This window comes from Lissotriton helveticus, chromosome 5_1 (assembly GCF_964261635.1).
Source record: "Lissotriton helveticus chromosome 5_1, aLisHel1.1, whole genome shotgun sequence".
NCBI lineage: Eukaryota > Metazoa > Chordata > Amphibia > Caudata > Salamandridae > Lissotriton > Lissotriton helveticus.
In genome coordinates, this window is record NC_136065.1 from 15914808 (window position 1) to 15934936 (window position 20129).

At 43.2% G+C, this 20129-nt stretch overlaps 1 protein-coding gene across 1 annotated transcript in view; it reads right to left on the reverse strand.

Moving 5' to 3' along the window:
• Nucleotides 1-871: 871 nt before the first annotated feature.
• The window catches only part of LOC144752900 (class I histocompatibility antigen, F10 alpha chain-like), a 128320-nt gene continuing 109062 nt past the window's right edge, over nt 872-20129 (reverse strand). Inside the window, exons 5-6 of the mRNA XM_078640726.1 lie at nt 16313-16342; nt 872-3210 (exon numbers count right to left, since the gene is read on the reverse strand). Of these exons, the coding sequence (XP_078496852.1) occupies nt 3191-3210; nt 16313-16342 (50 nt within the window). The 3' untranslated portion in view covers nt 872-3190. The remainder of the gene's footprint in view (nt 3211-16312; nt 16343-20129) is intronic.

The following is a 20129-nucleotide window of genomic DNA, read 5'->3' on the forward strand; positions in this document are numbered from 1 at the left end:
CCCTCGTGCGGTCCTGTCACCTCATTTCAGACAGGCAGTGCATCCTCCGCGGCTGAGGCCGCCGCGCACATATTCCTCCAAGATGCCTCTGTTTCAAGGACGCCACTTCACAGGCAGAAGTTTACAAAACTATTTATTTAAGGAAGCTGCATTTTACGGCTATATTAAATCAGTCCCCGACGCGTTTCAGAGCCGCAGGCTCCTTCCTCATGGGGCAGCAATCTGACAAATGACGACAAAACCACAGCCCTTTATTTCCCAAAATGCATGCACTCTCCAGTGAGAGCATGCTGGGCGCTGTAGTCCAATTCTTCCCCACAGATAGGGTTCGTGCATTTTGTCAATGTTCTATGTTTGCCATAACCTTTGTTCATTTTAAAGCCCTCCGGTGGGCCCCAGGCGTAATGCGCAGCTTCCACAATGTTCTATCTTTCCATGCCGCTTCCACGTTGGTCCAGTCACCCTCGTGCGGTCCTGTCACCTCATTTCAGACAGGCAGTGCATCCTCCGCGGCTGAGGCCGCCGCGCACATATTCCTCCAAGATGCCTCTGTTTCAAGGACGCCACTTCACAGGCAGAAGGAAGGAGCCTGCGGCTCTGAAACGCGTCGGGGACTGATTTAATACAGCCGTAAAATGCAGCTTCTTTAAATAAATAGTTTTGTAAACTTCTGCCTGTGAAGTGGCGTCCTTGAAACAGAGGCATCTTGGAGGAATATATATATATATATATATATATATATATATATATATATATATATATATATACTGGCCACCAGGATTCAGTAGCCTGTCGATTTTAGCCATGGCCTTTCTGGGAGGTGAAGCGGTGTGCTCAAACGCCTGCTCCTGTTTAAAAAGCACTCCCGTGAGTCAGTCAAGATACACTTTATTCGATTCTTTTAAAATCATAAGAGCATAAATAACATATATATACAATACAATAAAAACAGCACTTATTTGATACAGATATGCAGTCATCGGAAATCATTGTACGTCATATTAAAAACAAGTACAAATCTAAGCATCTAATGGATAATGTATATAGGTACAAGCATTTACAATACAGAATACTTCAGTGAACATTTTTTGATTTGATTCTATGAGCCGCAACTAAAAAACTGGCTACACAAAAAATTACACGAATGCTACATAAGGACTGTAAGTAAACAAAGGCAGGCCTAACCTGGATAAAACCTGCCTCCCTTAGTAAGGGTACTAAGTACTTCTTCCCAGGTACCATGTACAAGCTGCAAAACATGATAAAATGCATAGGGTCCTGTGGGGAGAATTCGTCACAACCACATGGGGGATCATTTTCCGGTTTACACCATGAGTGATAAGTACCTAAGGTGTGATGTATCAAGTTGAATCTAAATTTAATTAATAAAAGCCTATGGAACGGCTTGGCCACAACTCTTAGGTAGGGTTTAAGGGAAGGTGAACTTAATAACAGCTAATGTTGTCTCACCAATGGCTTAACCAATTCATGCTCTTCCCGTGAGTCATTGAGCTGACGAGCTCGTGGAAGAAGCACCCACGCGCCAGTGAGAGGTACCTGACCTGATGTGATGTTTTGCAGCCTACTCAGCAAACCCCATATTTGAAGCCTGTAATCTCTACTGATGACCGTTAAAGAACCAGAAACACGTGTCTAGAGATCAGCACCATCTGCGCCAACTTTGGTGAAACACTTGTAAATACTTAAGCAAAGCAAGCAACATGAGACTGCATTTACCATAATGCCAGGGGTGAACCTTGCTGGGAGGTGAAGCGGTGTGCTCCCACCCCTGTTCCAGAATATAAACATTGCTAAAACTCAGTGGTTTGTCTTTTTATGTGCCGAGTTCTCTGTTGTGACTGCGGAATGTGCAAAGTTGTAAACTTACTATTAACTCAGAGTTTGTGAATAGTAAACAAATAGTAAACTTACAAGAAACGGTAAGTTTACCTTTGTGAATGAGGCCATGTTAACCATTCACTCATCAGATAAGCCATCACCCGAGGCACACTCCAATCTCCGGGGACTTTGTTTTATCTTTTGACAAATATTACAACTTTCACAAAGTTGTTCTGGGACCCAAAGAAAGTGTCCTGTGACCCCCACATCACCATCTACAGCTGGTGTATGAATGACATATGTATTCAAATATCCACTAAGACTGGGAGAGGAGCTTTATAACAAGAGAGCAATCACTCACAGTTCACCTCTCTGTAAACACCTCTAGTCTCAGTACTCAAAGACATCGGCATGGTACAGGAATCTGATGCACACATGAGTGAAGGGCATTGTGGGAAATACTTTGAAACATGCTTCCTGAAAGTGATCTACTGAACTTGGTTATAAAAATGAAAAACCAAAAGCATAACATATTGCTACTTGCTAAGTCATAAAAGTTAAATGTGTCTGAAATTAAATGCCTACACTTCAAACTTAAAGCAATTATATGTTATTTCAAGGTAAATTACTTCCAAACAACATAAATAAAAATATACTATGTGAACTAACCCTGGGCGTAGTTCACATAGTAGCGCTATGCATAGCTACGCGAAGTGCACTTTGCACTACGCGAGCTACACGTAGCTACGCGAACTGCGTAGTGCACTGTGCAAAATGCTGTTGCACTGATTGCACAGTGCCGGATGCTTGTCCGCACTGTGCAATCAGTGCAAACCGCATCTTGCACAGTGCAAGCGGTCGTTTTCTGCCGCTCTAGTAGATTTCTACTCGAGCGGCAGCTTTCTCAACGCGGATTGGTCATATTGCTCGCTCGCGGTCGCCAACTTGACGTTGAGGACTGCGAGCAAGCAAAAAATGACCGCTACGTGTGTTTGCAATGTGCTACGTGCAATTTACGTAGTGCAAAGTAGGGCACACTTCGCAAACTACGCGAGCTTAGCCTAGTACTTCGGCCAGGATTATTTCAAACAAGTATTCAATTACTACCCTCCCCCCCCCCCCCCCCCCCCCCCCCCACTGTCATTTTATGATCAAGGGCACAAATATAAAAATAAAGTTGAAGTTCCCATGGAAGCCAGAAGAGAGTGACAGAGGCAAGTGCTCCGGCTCAAGAAGGATCAGCGCTGCTGCTACCGCATTCAGGAGCGAAGGATAACAGAGGCCCAGAGAAGGATTCTCAGTTTCTCTCAAAGAATGCTCTCTCCTTTCTGAAGGCGCTGATGGGAGCCTCCTATCCCAGGACCTGGACCTCTAATGAAAGGAGTGAAGAGGAGGCATTTCTTTAGTAGGAGTTCCATTGTCAGCCAGGCACAGATTATAAGAAACAGTGCAGGAAAAACAGAAATATACTGAACATCACAGGAAAACAGGTCTACTCTGTGCGCAGCCTACCAGGGATGCAGTAAGTAACAAGCTTGAACTGCTCCATCTATTTACAAGAGCAGTAACTGAGTTAAAAAAAAATAACAACTTGTGATTTCTTTCTTGAAAAAGGTTTTCACTCATTAGTTATTACTGACCCAGGCACCTTAAGGGAGGCCCTACTCTTCTTCTACTATGTTGTTGCCCAGCATTTTTAAAAGAAGGTCACACTTTATTAAGACCTAATGTCCAAGTACCAATAGACTGATTGGTCCCACCCACTTTGGAAAATTTACAAAAACTTTCACGCCACCATGAACTGCCTTAAAAACCCTGCATATGAAAAAGTTAATTCAGTTTCTTCTGGGTTCCTAAAATTGAGTCCGCTTTTCATAAAACCTACTTGGCTACACTCTCTTTTATATCCATTATATTATATGATATAGTATTTTAAAGAATATAGTGTTTTAAAATAGTGTTATTGTACTAATATTTATTCATTGCTACAATAAAGGTTTTACTCAAATTTACACATTTGAATAAGGTTACACTTTTGAGTAAGTTTACACTTATCAGTGAGTTCAATATTTTTGGTAATCACAAACTTAGGGCCTGATTCCCATTCTGCACTTTGTGGTACTACATAACATACAACAAATTGCAATTCACAAACTGTGTGCCGAGTTTTATGACTCCACACTGCCTATGTGCAAAGGTCTACACCCCGAATGTGGAGTCTCAGAACATGTAAGTATACTTTTTAGTAGTAAATGGGGAGGGACTGGAGTGAGTTGGCAGGAAAAGGGTCAAACTTACACCTAAAGGGTAGGGGATTAGAGGGGAGTAGAAGGCATTTAAGGAGGGATGGCACCCACCCACTCACATGTAATCTAATTGCATTACTCTGGGGGTGGAGACATGAACTTACACTTTAGTAGTAGCTTTACACTCAGAGTTTGTGAATACTGAAAGTAGGTAACTTTCTACAAAGTGTAAACTTACTCAGCAGTGTAACATACCTTTGCTTTGTACACACTCTCCAAGTGTCATTAGTAAGGCCAGTACTACACATGGTCAACGACTGATACTTGCCAAGTAGGGACACATTGAAACTTCGCTAAAAATAAAGTTAAATTAAGATAAAGTAGTTAAAATAGTTACAAATATATACAAATATAAATTAATGTTTAAAACAGATGAAATTAGTACATATTTATTTACATAATGATAAAATATTCCAATTATCTTTTTTTAAATGTACAAATAATATAATACATTCTATGAAAAAATAATAACATTGATTTTATTTAACTCTACAAATCACTTTAATTTTGATACTTAGTAAAGCACAATAAAAAATATTTTTTGTCTAGGTGGAGATTTTTTATTGTGCTTTAAAATATAAAAGTACTCAAAAGTGCAGTTTGTAAATCAGACACAAATTATGCAAATACTGAAAAGTAAACTTATCCAAAAGTGTATGTTACTTTTGTGTCAAAGTCAAAGTCAAATTTATTCAAATGTTCGGTCTTTTAAAACCATTACACTATATATTATCCTTACATTACTTAAAACATCCAATATAAAAAAATAGAATCTTCGTTCATTATTCTACACTTCGTAAAGCCAAAGACCTATCCAAAAAGTGCTGCACCACAACATCATCCTCATCTTAAAAACCATCATCATAAAACTGTATATTAAATTGTTTGTTTTTCTTCTACAATTCTTACTAATTCCTTTAGATACAAATTCATGAATTTAACCCCCCTGCAGACCAGCGGAATTGAAGAGCCAGCCAACCAGGTGGCCACAGCTTCCTTGCATGTTCGTACGTTTATATTAATGAATATCTCTTTCAAAAATATCTTTCCTTCTTTTAATAACTTCGGGCATGCGCAGAGAATATGTGATAGGGATTCATGTTTGTAGTTGCACAGTCTGCAGTCTTGATTTTGGTAATGGTGATTCCAGAAGGGTATCAAATCCTTTGTTTTCCACATACAGAACGTAAATTCATAAATTGGTTCTTTACAAATGTTTGAGAAATGTGCTGATAAATAAACCTGCAGTTTCTTGGTGCCATATGAATTAATCACCGTCTAGGCATGACGTCTTTGTAATAAGCTGTTTTCATCTGTTATATTAGACAGGATTTTTGTCGACATGTTTAATGCTTTGTTAAAGGCCTGTTTCCCCATGCCTGAATTCCAAATTTCCGGAACACAAAGATCCTCAATAACTTGTGCTAAGTAACAGCCCCAGGAACCATGTGTTTTCTTCTCTCTCTGGGCTTCTATTTCTTTCCAGCACAAATTCTCAATAGAATTAGTTGTGGCTACTCTAAGCCTTACACATAATTTAATCAAAGCACTTTTGGTCCAATGTATTTGATTGGTCAAACCAAACTCTAAACAGACTTGAGCTGGTGATCTTACTTTGGATACTACATGGAGAACTCTGGATCTCCAGATAACTGTGGACACTATAAGGTATAACTACTGGATCGCCATCTCACTGTAGTTACTATACGGAGAACTGCTTGATCTCCATCTTGCTATGGATACTATAAGGGACAACTACTGGATCTCTACCTCACTGTGGATACTATAAGGGAGAACTACCAGATCTCCTTCACACTGTGGATAATATAAGGGAGAAATACTGGATCTCCATATCACTGTGGATACTATTAGTAGAACTACTGGATCTCCAGCTCACTGTGGATACGATAAGGGGAACTACTGTATCTCCAGCTCACTCTGGATACGATAAGGGGAACTACTGAATCTCCATAACACTGTGGCTACTTTAAGGGAGAACTACTGGATCTCCATCTCACTGTGGATACTATAAGGGAGAACTACTGGATCTTCAGCTCACTGTGGACACTATAAGGAGAACTACTGGATCTCCAGCTCGCTGTGGATACTATAAGAGAGAACTACTGGATCTCCATTTCACTGGATGCTATAAGGAGAACTACTGGATCTCCAGATCACTGCAGACACTATATGGAGAACTACTGGATCTCCATATCACTAGATACTGGATACTATAAGGTAAATACTGGATCTCAAGCTCACTGTGGCTACTATTAGGAGAACTACTGGATCTTCAGCTCATTGTGGATACTATAAGGAAAACTACTGGATCTCCATTGCACTGTGGTTACTATGAGGGATAACTACTGGATCTCCATCTTGCTGTGGATACTATAAGGGACAACTACCAGATCTCCTTCACACTGTGGATAATATAAGGGAGAAATACTGGATCTCCATCTCACTGTGGATACTATAAGGGGAACTACTGGATCTCAAGCTCACTGTGTTTACTATAAGGAGAACTACTGGATCTCCAACTCACTGAGGATACTGTAAGGAGAACTACTGGATCTCCACCACACTGTGGATACTATAAGGAGAACTACTGGACCTCCAGCTCACTGTGGATACTATAAGGAGAACTACTGGATCTCCAGCTCACTGTGGATATTATAAGGAGAACTACTGGAGCTCCATCACACTGTGGATACTATAAGGGAGAACTACTGGATCTCCATCTCACTGTGGATACTATAAGGGAGAACTACTGGATCTCCATATCACTGTGGATACTATAAGGGAGAACTACTGGATCTCATTCTCACTGTGGATACTATAAGGAGAACTACTGGATCTCCATTGCACTGTGGATGCTATAAGGAGAACTACAGGATCTCCAGATCGCTGGTGATACTATAATGGAGAACTACTGGATCTCCATCTTACTGTAGATAAATATAAGGAGAACTACTGGATCTCCAGATCACTGAGGATATTATAAGGAAGAACTACTAGATCTCCATCTCACTGTGGTTACTATACGGAGAACTACTGGATCTCCATATCACTGTGGATACTATAAGGAGAGAACTACTGGATCTCAAGCTCATGATGGATTCTATTAGGAGAATTACAGGATCTCCAGCTCCCTGGGGACACTATGAGGAGAACTACTGGATCTTCAACCCACTGTGGATATTATAAGGGATAACTACTGGATCTCCTCCTCACCATGTATACTATAAGGAGAACTACTGGATCTCCAGCTCACTGTGGATATTATAAGGGAGAACTGCTGGATCTCCATCCTACTGTGGATACTATAAAGAGAACTACTGGATCTCCATTACACTGTGGCTACTATAAGGAGAACTACTGGATCTCAAGCTCATCGTGGATACTGTTAGGAAACCTACTGGATCTCCAGCTCACTGTGGATTCTATAAGGTGAACTACTGTATCTCCATCTCAGTGTGGTTACAATAAGGGAGAACTACAGGATCTCCATTGCACTGTGGATAAAATAAGGGAGAACTACTGGATCTCCATCTCACTGTGGATAAAATAAGGGAGAACTACTGGATCTCCCTCTCACTGTGGATACTATAAGGAGAACTACTGGATCTCCAGCTCACTGTGGATACCATATGGAGAACTATTGTATCTCCAGCTCACTGTGGATTCTATAATGAGCACTACTGGATCTCCAGATCACTGGTGATACTATCACGGAGAAGTACTGGATCTCCATTGCACTGTGGATGCTATAAGGAGCCCTACTGGATCTCCAGATCACTGGTGATACTATCATGGAGAACTACTGCATCTCTCAAGCTCACCGTGGATGCTATTAGGAGACCTACTAGATCTCAAGCTCACTGTGGATACTATAAGGTGAACTACTAGATCTCCATTGCACTGTGGATACAATAAGGGAGAACTAATGGATCTCCAGATCACTGGAGATACTATAATGGAGAACTACTGGATCTTCATCTTATTGTGGATACTATAAGGGAGAACTACTGGATCTCCATCTTACTGTGGATACTATAAGGGAGAACTACTGGATCTCCATATCACTGTGTATACTATACGGAGAGAACTACTCAATCTCACGCTCATGGTGGATACTATTAGGAGAACTACTGGATCTCCAACTCACTGTGGATACTATAAGGAGAACTACTGGATCTCAAGCTCATCGTGGATGCTGTTAGGAAACCTACTGGATCTCCAGATCACTGTGGATTCTATAAGGTGAACTACTGTATCTCCAACTCACTGTGGATAAAATAAGGGAGAACTACTGGATCTCCAGCCTACTGTGGATAAAATAAGGGAGAACTACTGGATCTCCAGCTCACTGTGGATACTAAAAGGGAGAACTACTGGATCTCCATTGCACTGTGGATGCTATAAGGAGAACTACATGATTTCCAGACCACTGGTGATACTATAATGGAGAACTACTGGATCTCCATCTTACCGTAGATACTATAAGGAGAACTACTGGATCTCCATATCACTGAGGATATTATAAGGAAGAACTACTGGATCTCCATCTCACTGTGGTTACTATACGGAGAACTACTGGATCTCCATATCACTGTGGATACTATAAGGAGAGAACTACTGGATCTCAAGCTCATGATGGATTATATTAGGAGAATTACTGGATTTCCAGCTCCCTGTGGACACTATGAGGAGAACTACTGGTTCTTCAACCCACTGTGGATATTATATGGGATAACTACTGGATCTCCTCCTCACCGTGGATACTATAAGGAGAACTACTGGATCTCCAGCTCACTGTGGATACTATAAGGGAGAACTGCTGGATCTCCATCCTACTGTGGATACTATAAAGAGAACTACTGGTTCTCCATTACACTGTGGATACTATAAGGAGAACTACTGGATCTCAAGCTCATCGTGGATGCTGTTAGGAAACTTACTGGATCTCCAGCTCACTGTGGATTCTATAAGGTGAACTACTGTATTTCCATCTCAGTGTGTTTACAATAAGGGAGAACTACTGGATCTCCCTCTCACTGTGGATAATATAAGGGAGAACTACTGGATCTCCAGCTCACTGTGGATACTATAAGGAGAACTACTGGATCTCAAGCTCATTGTGGATACCATAAGGAGAACTATTGTATCTCCAGCTCACTGTGGATACTAAAAGGGAGAACTACTGGATCTCCATTGCACTGTGGAGGATATAAGGAGCACTACTGGATCTCCAGATCACTGGTGATACTATCACGGAGAACTACTGGATCTCCATCTTACTGTGGATAAAATAATGGAGAATTACTGGATCTCCATCTCACTGTGGATAAAATAATGGAGAACTACTGGATCTCCATCTCACTGTGGATAAAATAAGGGAGAACTACTGGATCTCCATCTCACTGTGGATAAAATAATGGAGAACTACTGGATCTCCATCTCACTGTGGATAAAATAAGGGAGAACTACTGGATCTCCATCTCACTGTGGATACAATAAGGGAGAACTACTGGATCTCCCTCTCACTGTGGATAATATAAGGGAGAACTACTGGATCTACAGCTCACTGTGGATACTATAAGGAGAACTACTTGATCTCCAGCTCACTGTGGATACTATAAAGAGAACTACTGGATCTCCAGCTCACTGTGGATACCATAAGGAGAACTATTGTATCTCCAGCTCACTGTGGATACTAAAAAGGAGAACTACTGGATCTCCATTGCACTGTGGATGCTATAAGGAACACTATTGGATCTCCAAATCTCTGGTGATACTATCAAGGAGAACTACTGGATCTCCATCTCACTGTGGATACAATGAGGAGAACTACTGGGTCTCCAGCTCACTGTGGATACTATAATGGAGAACTGATGGATCTCCATTCTACTGTGAATACTATAAAGAGAACTACTGGATCTCCACCGCACTGTGGATACTATAAGGAGAAATACTGCATCTCTCAAACTCACTGTGGATGCTATTAGGAGACCTACTAGATCTCAAGCTCACTGTGGATACTATAAGGTGAACTACTAGAGCTCCATTGCACTGTGGATACAATAAGGGAGAACTACTGGATCTCCAGATCACTGGTGATACTATAATGGAGAACTACTGGATCTTCATCTTACTGTGGATACTATAAGGGAGAACTACTGGATCTCCATCTCACTGTGGATACTATAAGGGAGAACTACTGGATCTCCATATCACTGGGTACTATAAGGAGAGAACTACTGGATCGCCAGCTCACTGTGGACACTATGAGGAGAACTACTGGATCTCCAACTCACTGTGGAAACTATATGGAGAACTACTGGATCTCCAGCTCACTGTGGATACTATAAGGTGAACGACTGGATCACCATGGCCCTGTGGATACTATAAGGAGCACTATTGGATCTCCAGATCACTGGTGATACTACCATGGAGAACTACTGTATCTCCATCTTACTGTGGATACTATAAGGAGAGAACTACTGGATCTCAAGCTCATGGTGGATACTATTAGGAGAACTACTGGATCTCCATCTCACTCTGGTTACTATAGGGAGAACTACTGGATCTCCATATCACCGTGGATACTATAAGGAGAGAACTACTGGATCTCCAGCTCACTGTGGATACTATAAGGTGAACGACTGGATCACCATGGCCCTGTGGATACTATAAGGAGCACTATTGGATCTCCAGATCACTGGTGATACTACCATGGAGAACTACTGTATCTCCATCTTACTGTGGATACTATAAGGAGAGAACTACTGGATCTCAAGCTCATGGTGGATACTATTAGGAGTACTACTGGATCTCCAGCTCACTGTGAATACTTTTAGGAGACCTACTGGATCTCCAGCTCACTGTGGATACTATAAGGGAGAACTGCTGGATCTCCAGCCTACTGTGGATACTATAAAGGGAAATACTGGATCTCCATCCTACTGTGGATAAAATAAGGGAGAACTACTGGATCTCCAGCTCACTGTGGATACTAAAAGGGAGAACTACTGGATCTCCATTGCACTGTGGATGCTATAAGGAGAACTACTGGATCTCCAGATCACTGGTGATACTATCAAGGAGAACTACTGGATCTCCATCTCACTGTGGTTGCTATACAGAGAACTACTGGATCTCCATATCACTGTGGATACTATAAGGAGAACTACTGGATCTCAAGCTCATCGTGGATGCTGTTAGGAAACCTACTGGATCTTCAGCTCACTGTGGATTCTATAAGGTGAACTACTGTATCTCCATCTCAGTGTGTTTACAATAAGGGAGAACTACTGGATCTCCCTCTCCCTGTGGATAATATAAGGGAGAACTACTGGATCTCCAGCTCACTGTGGATACAATAAGGAGAACTACTGGATCTCAAGCTCACTGTGGATACCATAAGGAGAACTATTGTATCTCCAGCTCACTGTGGATACTAAAAGGGAGAACTAATGGATTTCCATTGCACTGTGGATGCTATAAGGAGCACTACTGGATCTCCAGATCACCGGTGATACTATCATGGAGAACTACTGGATCTCCATCTTACTGTGGATAAAATAAGGGAGAACTGCTGGATCTCCATTCTACTGTGAATACGATAAAGAGAACTACTGGATCTCCATCGCACTGTGGATACTATAAGGAGAACTACTGCATCTCTCAAGCTCACCGTGGATGCTATTAGGAGACCTACTAGATCTCAAGCTCACTGTGGATACTATAAGGTGAACTACTAGATCTCCATTGCACTGTGGATACAATAAGGGAGAACTACTGGATCTCCAGATCACTGGTGATACTATAATGGAGAACTACTGGATCTCCATCTCACTGTGGATACTATAAGGGAGAACTACTGGATCTCCATATCACTGTGGGTACTATAAGGAGAGAACTACTGGATCGCCAGCTCACTGTGGACACTATGAGAACTACTGGATGTCCATTTCACTGTGGAAACTATATGGAGAACTACTGGATCTCCAGCTCACTGTGGATACTATAAGGTGAACTACTGGATCGCCAGATCACTGGTGATACTATCATGGAGAACTACTGGATCTCCATCTTACTGTGGATACTATAAGGAGAGAACTACTGGATCTCAAGCTCATGGTGGATACTATTAGGAGAGCTAGTGGATCTCCAGCTCACTCTGGTTACTATAGGGAGAACTACTGGATCTCCATATCACTGTGGATACAATAAGGAGAGAACTACTGGATCTCAAGCTCATGGTGGATACTAATAGGAGAACTACTGGATCTCCAGCTCACTGTGGATACTATATGGGAGAACTACTGGATCACCAGCTCACTGTGGATACTATAAGGGAGAACTGTTGGATCTCCAGCCTACTGTGGATACTATAAAGGGAACTACTGGATCTCCATCGCACTGTGGATACTATAAGGAAAACTACTGGATCTCCAGATCACTGTGTATACTATAAGGGAGAACTACTGGATCTCCGTCTCACTCTGGTTACTATAGGGAGAACTACTGGATCTCCATATCACTGTGGACACTATAAGGAGAGAACTACTGAATCTCAAGCTCATGGTGGATACTATAAGGAGAACTACTGGATCTCCAGCTCACTGTGGATACTAGAAGGAGAACTACTGGATCTCAAGTTCATCGTGGATGCTGTTAGGACACCTACTGGATCTCCAGCTCACTGTGGATTCTATAAGGTGAACTACTGTATCTCCAACTCACTGTGGAAACTATATGGAGAACTACTGAATCTCCAGCTCACTGTGGAAACTGTAAGGTGTATGACTGGATCTCCATGGCACTGTGGATAATATAAAGAGAACTACTGGATCTCCACTGCACTGTGGATAATATAAGGAGAACTAGAGGATCTCCATCTTACTATGGATACTATAAGGGAGAACCAACAAACATTATATCAAAAACAATAAAGTCTACAAATCCCATTGAGTCTTAGTTTTAATAGTTCGTTCAACCATAGAGTCCACCATATAAAACATTCACCAATTAAAAACACTTCCTGCTTTTCTTGGTAATGTTATTCCCATGTTGTGTAGAGGTTAATGCACTGTTTTCTTTGCTGTGCGGGCTGTTATCTGCACTCTGAGCACCTGGCCCCAGTGTACTGTTTATCGAGAGCTGTCTGAGTGGCTCCGCGTATTGCAGTTGCCTCTGACACCTCTAGGAGAGCCGCGCTGTCACTGGCGGTTCAGCTTGCTGATTCCTGTTGCATCCTGTGGGGGGCACAGCGTGCCCGGACGGAGCGTCCTCATTCCAGCTGCATATTTCTCTCGGCGCGGCTCATCGGCTCCGTTTCCAACAGAAGGGAATCCGCGCTATTTTGAGCTTGAGCGCGCGGAGAGCGATTGTGTCGGCGCCCTTCAGCAAGAGTTTGATGCCCTTTGTCTCATCTTTCCCCAAGTTGGGTTTTTCTTGCTCCAGATGTGTGATTCATTACAGTGGAGCGTATTTCCTTCTACAGCCCATTACAATTAGAGGGTGTGCACGCTTGACAGGGAGAGAGCTGTGGCGCAGCGGCCAGAGCGACTGACTCCAGAGCATGGGGCTAACAATTCCCTGGTGCCGGCTGCAGCTCAGCATCAGGTGACTCTGGGCAATGGCTCACTTAATCTCCCCGATGGCCCCAGCACCTTAAATGGGTGATATGTTTGCACTTTATAATTAGTAATTATTATTTATACAACAAGCATTGGTTATGTTAGCTAGGGTGAGGTTTGCAGAAGGATTTGTGGCGCTCTAAAAGAAGTACACATGAAGTTGTTGTAGTCCTATTTATGTGCGGTGCTTTGAGGTGGGAAGATCACCCACTCCCCGGTTGGATGACCAAGATCAACCAGTTTACACAATAAAATATCTCCCTCAGCACGCACTAGTGTCAACATTTATTACATTAGTTACAAATATTAACAATCCTTGTTTTTCTTTGAATTTGTTAATTTATTCTTCTAGTTCTTGTTTTAGTTCTCTTTTTAGCCAACACTTGTTTCGTCGTCAACGGTAAGTGACAACAAGCATTGGTACCTGTAACTTCATGCCCCTCTGCCAGAAACAAGCGTTGGCCAAGGTAACAGGTAGTTATCATTTTTACACAGGGTTTATAGCGTGTTTCTTGTGGCTTAGGCTAGGGTTTCACCCTCTCTATACTGCCTTTACCTTTAACGCACTGTTTCTACCTGATCATCCATGGCAGGTTCTAATGCAGAATACTGGGGGGCTGGGGATGAAGAGCAATATCTCCTCCCCATTCATATGGGGTTGATAGACACTACTGTTGTCTCTCTCCAAAGAGTGTTTTTGTCAGCCTTATAATCCCTAAGTGAGCATATAGTCCACGTTATAGCCCTGCGTAATGTGGTACCCTCACAATGGGAAGGTGTGGGGCCTGTGCCCACTTCTGACACTCAGGATTCCCGGCAGGGCAAATACGAAGGCCAGGGCTGTAACACCTCAAGACCACCTTGACACCTTGCTGGAATCAGATTCCCCGCTTGGCTTTACCCCGATGAAGGATATACCTACTCTCCTCAGGAGGTAGATAATAATACCGGGGAAGAATATGAGTAATCTGATGAGGACTCTGGTGATGAACAAGGTCCCAGTAGACCCTGGCGACTGGAAGGTGGTGCCAAACGACCCAGGCTGGACAATCACAGTGCGTCTACTCCCCAAGATGTGGTGGGTTCCCAGGACCTGCTGGATCCTGAGGATATCTGCCATCCCCGCTCTGCGGACTGGTTTCCTGACAGCAAGATGGCAGCGTATGTGGCTTCCCACATCCGTAAACCAATGGATAAGGAGGTTAGGGGTCGGCTGTGTGTGGGGTGCCCAAGACCATCCCTGGCTGGCACGGTGGACTGTAAGCCAGAGATTGATGTCAAAATGGTGACCTTTGTCACCTAGTTTATCAATGTTCCAAAAAAGGGTCTGGACCGGTCCTGGAGGGTCTGCCAGGACAAGGACCAGGATGTTCTGGGGCAGCTCACTGCCATATTTGATATGGCAGCTGCAGCTCATGAATCAGGCGAACTGGTTGACCCCGTCATTCTCACCGGCGGGTGCCAGCGAGCTATATGCTTCCTGGTGAACTAAAATTGTGCATTATCCACAGAGCAGTGTTGCTCTTTCTTCATTAAAATCAACCTGAAGCTGGGAGAGCTGGGCACCATGGAGGCCGGGGCACTGGCAGATGGGGGTCTTTTCGGTGACCCCTTTTATTAAGAAACTCACGGAATTCATGATAACTTTTTTCTCTCTGGATTTGGCCTACTCCTCAATCCGTGCAATTCATCTTCCTTACCGCTAGTGCCATTGTACACTATGTTCAGAATGTTCCTAGAGTGCGCCATCTCTTCTGGATTACAAACGTATCACCAGAAATGGAGCTGTACTTGAGACCTGGACACCAGGGAGAGTCCTAGCAGGGATACAAAACAGGCATTTTGTTTGAGGCAGGAACAACACCGCTTGAAGTCTATGATCATAGGTGGTGACATTGGCCTAAAAGCACATTCCAAAACATACCAATTGCTGGATAAATTTGGTACAAACTAAGGAGAGGAGCTCTGGGTCTGCAACAAAGGGTGTGTCAAAAAGGAACTGAGGCCAGCGAATAAGGTGGCGCCCTTTGTACCCCATGATGTCATATCCGGGGAGGAGCCAGGGCCAAGGTCACACAGCGCCACCTTTTGGCTCTGAGACACTATTGCAGGAAGAAGGGATCTGCTGAGGGTGTGCATGGTTCATATGAGGTGCACCTATATGCATGACACACGCCATGGTCATGCACCAGTCTGGTAACCGCTGCTTCTGAAGTCAGTGACAGAATCTAAGCACAGGTTCTGTGATCCTCGTTAACTAGTTCTGGAATTGGAAGGATATCGAACATTTATTAAATCGCATTTTAACTTGTACACGCCACCCCTCCACCGCATGGATGCTTTACTGACAATGATCACAGTTTGACACAGAAAGACTTCCTGGTTTCACTCAAGATGTTCTGGTTTCTTTGCCAATGCTCCATTCACTTGGTCATTTAACAATCATGAGAACATTCAGTGTCTTCTCTTAATCACTCTCATGGACTGAGCGAAACTCATCACAAACAAGTCAGAGTCACTCACCTTGGTTTGCTACAGTGTAGATAGATTGTCCTGAAAAATAAAACACATTTCATGAGTTGTAAGGTCACAGAGGTCACTCAACCTGTCCTCTCAATGGGTGATCACACATGTTTTCATTAGGAGGTTGGAGCAGAGAGGGATGAGGGGTGCACAGCCTCAGGGGTGTAGCTTACTCAGTGGATTCAGGGGGTTGAACATCTCACATTTTCCAACTAACAAAGCAGTGGGTCGCAGGGAGAATGTGTGACGTGACCATGGTCCTGGATGGACTGTTCCCATGAGGAGAAGGGTCAGCATTGATTTGCATTAGGCAGGTCTTTGGGGCTGATTTAGAGTTTGGTGGACAGGTACTCTGTAGCAATACGCAAAACTCAAGGTCTGCCTGCCTGATTTTGAGTTGGGCAGATGTCAAGTTTTACGCTGACGGAGTAAATTTTACTCTGTCAGGGTAAAACGGTAAAGTGACTTAGTCCAGATGTGTAGAGGATCTTTAGATGTTTATTTGTAGTTGGTTACAGGTCATCCAGTTCAATCCACTACAAGACCAGTACAAGACCCCGCCAGGAGCAGCCAGGATGGTGCTCAGCCCTTCTCAACTGACATCTCTGGCTCCCAACATTCTGTAATACATCATTGGATGAACATTCCACTGGCAGAGCAAGAGATTTCATGCATAACAACAAAGCCAGGATATAACATATCCCCTTTCCTTCCAAATAAAACAATGAAGAAAGAAAAGAGAACGAAAAGAAAGATGTCGGTTTGCGACGTTTCTGATTTACTCTTTGTCTTTCCTCTGAGATAACAGAACAACCAAAAGAAGATGCGAAAATATAAGTGAGGAAAACAGAGAAGAAAGACAAAAGGTGAGAATGCCATCCTCTCTGCTACCACAACAACAGAAACGAAAAGAGAAAAGATCAAAGGCTACCTCAAGACATACTTGCTGGCCAGGCATGTATAAAAAGAGACAAGTCATACCAAACACTAACAAAGAGTAGGAGAAAAAAAACTCCAATGAACAAAAGAAAACAACAGTAAGAGAAAGACAGAGAAGAAGGAAAAACAATAGAAATCAGAATCCGCAGATGACACCAGTAAAAGATATCAAAAGGAAAACTGAGCTGTAAAAGGAAATTGAGAGAATCATCAATTGGTTTTCAGACCAAATACCCTATGTAAAGGTAATAATGTAATAAACATGTAAACAGGTGCACACGTGCACTGAAATGAATGAGACCAAACCTATTAAATACACCACGTTAAATTATTGTGCACTGTTGTGAAGGGACAAAAACCCATAAGACACACCCTAAAAAGGGACAAATAAAAAAATGTTGTGCACGGTAATGAAGGAAAAACTCAGGAGGTTATTTCCTGTGCACAGAACAGATGGGACGGTAAGCCATGTAACACCCATGTGGAGGCAAAAATGTTGTGCACCGTAGAAAATGGGACCGTAACCCATGTGAAACATCTCCTGAGAAACAAAACAACATGTTGTGCACCATAGAAGAAGGGACTGTAACTCATGTGAAACATCTCCTGAGAGACAAAAAAAAATGTTGTGCACCGTAGAAGATGGGACTGTAACCCATGTAACACCCATGTGAAGGCAAATATGTTGTGCACTGTAGAGATCCAAATATAAATACAAAAGGGGTTGACACCCTTGCATAGCTGACCTAAGGAAGGTAGACTAGATGGGAAATATCCTTTACAACAAAACTTTTACCACGCAGTGCTGTTACAACGCAAGTATTACAACGAAAACCTTTACAACGTATTACACTGGGGGGCGCTCTAGGATAGGGAATAGTTTTAATTTACTATCCAACACCTTCCCTAGTGTCCATGGGGACTGGAGTTGGAATAGTAAATTAAACTATTCACTATCCAGCACCCCCAAGTGTAATGCGTTGTAAAGGTTTGCGTTGTAATACTTGCGTTGTAACAGCATGCGTGGTAAAAGCATGCGTTGTAACATCATACATCCAGACTAGAGTTGTGCACAAAATGGGGGAGCACCCCATAGACACCCTGTGTAGGGACAATGTGAAGTGCAGCTAAGCCCTGTATGGAACACCAAACATCCTCAACTTAAAGGAGACGTATTGCGTTAAGCTGAAACACTGTAAAGCTGTAATAAAAATAAGTGATACAAAATTTCCATACATAGTACTGAACAGTGAAGCATTGACTAAAACACTATAAACCAGTGGTTCCCAATATGTGTGCCGCAGCACCCCGGTGCACCGTCAAAACTAGCCAGGGGCGCCGCGCACCAAGCACACCGTTTGTGAGTTTGGGAACCATTGGACCGTGAAAGACGTTCATCTCCTCCAAGGACCGTGTTCGTGCGGTCCTCTTTTTTATTTCTATGCCCGCAAGCGTGTTGAACAAGATCAAAGTCATTCCAAACTGAAGTTTTTCAGGTGTTAGAGGCCCCCGTGCTCGATGCAGTACAGGATGAGTATTCTGAGGCGCAGACAAAAGTACATAAAATAAAGGGCACAAGGAGAAGCTGGAGCTGCTAGCAAATTTCTCTTTCTTTTGAAATATAATCTCTATGGCTAGCATCCACCTCTATTCCATTTATTGTACCTGCCATGCCTGACTAGAGAACCCTGCACTACAAATCACTTAATCCATCTGTCTAATATGGGGAGTTTGAGAAAAGTTAACGTTTATTTTGATAAGGGTGTATTTTTGACTGCAAACAAAAGTAATGAAGTCATAGGCACAATTTAAATAAACTCCAAACCACTTTAATGTATAAATTACACTCGTTTGTAGTTCACACTCTGCTATAAGTGCCAGTTAACTTACGACTTCTGGGTGCAGAGTTACCGGTCTGGTCTACCACTCTGTCATTTTGAAGAGTATTCTCTCTGACAGTATTGCAGGTTTCCTCAGCTTGTCTCCAGTCTTGGTCCAGCTACCCCAATCTCCTTTAATGTGTTCATGGAAAGAGAGAGGTGCTGTTCTTTGTAACCCTTTAAGGACTGTTCAGTGGACCTAAATCAAAACATTGCAGTCATGATTGTGCACTTTCTGGGACTACCGACTCCTGAGGCTGGGCTTATGTTGGACTTTGGCCCTTAGGGCAGGTTCACCCCTAGACTTTTTGCCTTTAAATTGTGACCTGGTGATGGTGATTTTTGGATTCTGCGCACTTTCACTGTGTCCCAGTGGAAAGTGCGTGCGCACTCTGAGTGCATGTGCTGAGCTAGGCCTGCCCGCCCATAGGAATGCATGGGGAATGTATGTGTCCCTGGTAGTTCCTGATGCGTGGGGTGTACAGGCTCGAGTCTGGTATGTGTGAACTCGTGAGAGTGAATGTTGCAAGATGGTGTATGCGGCATGTATGTGTCTAGTGGGGAAGTGTCATTCCTAGACATGGCTGTACGTGTGCAGTGAGGGTGCTGGAGCGTGATTGGCTGGAGCTGGCTGGCATGCCAGGCTCCAGGAAGTCTGGATGGGTCTGCCCGGTGGTGAGTGGGAGATTAGCATGAGTGATGTGTGGGAGGAGTGTACCTGTGTCCTGGATGGGCTGGGTTTTCCCCACACAATGCTGGCTCCGCCCCCCTGTGGTGTGTCTAATGACCCAAGCCCTGACAGTGAATAGAGAGGGTGGTTGAGGTAAACAGAGTACTCAAGAACCAGCTGCGACTGGTTCCGCCCCCACCCTGCACCTACAGACAAAGGAATATGGTGTATAAAAATGGGGCTGTGTCCCCACAGAAGTTGTTCTTTTCCTGATCCTACTTGAGGGGGGCTGCTGCTGCTGCTGGGGCCAGGAGGAACCGCCACTTGG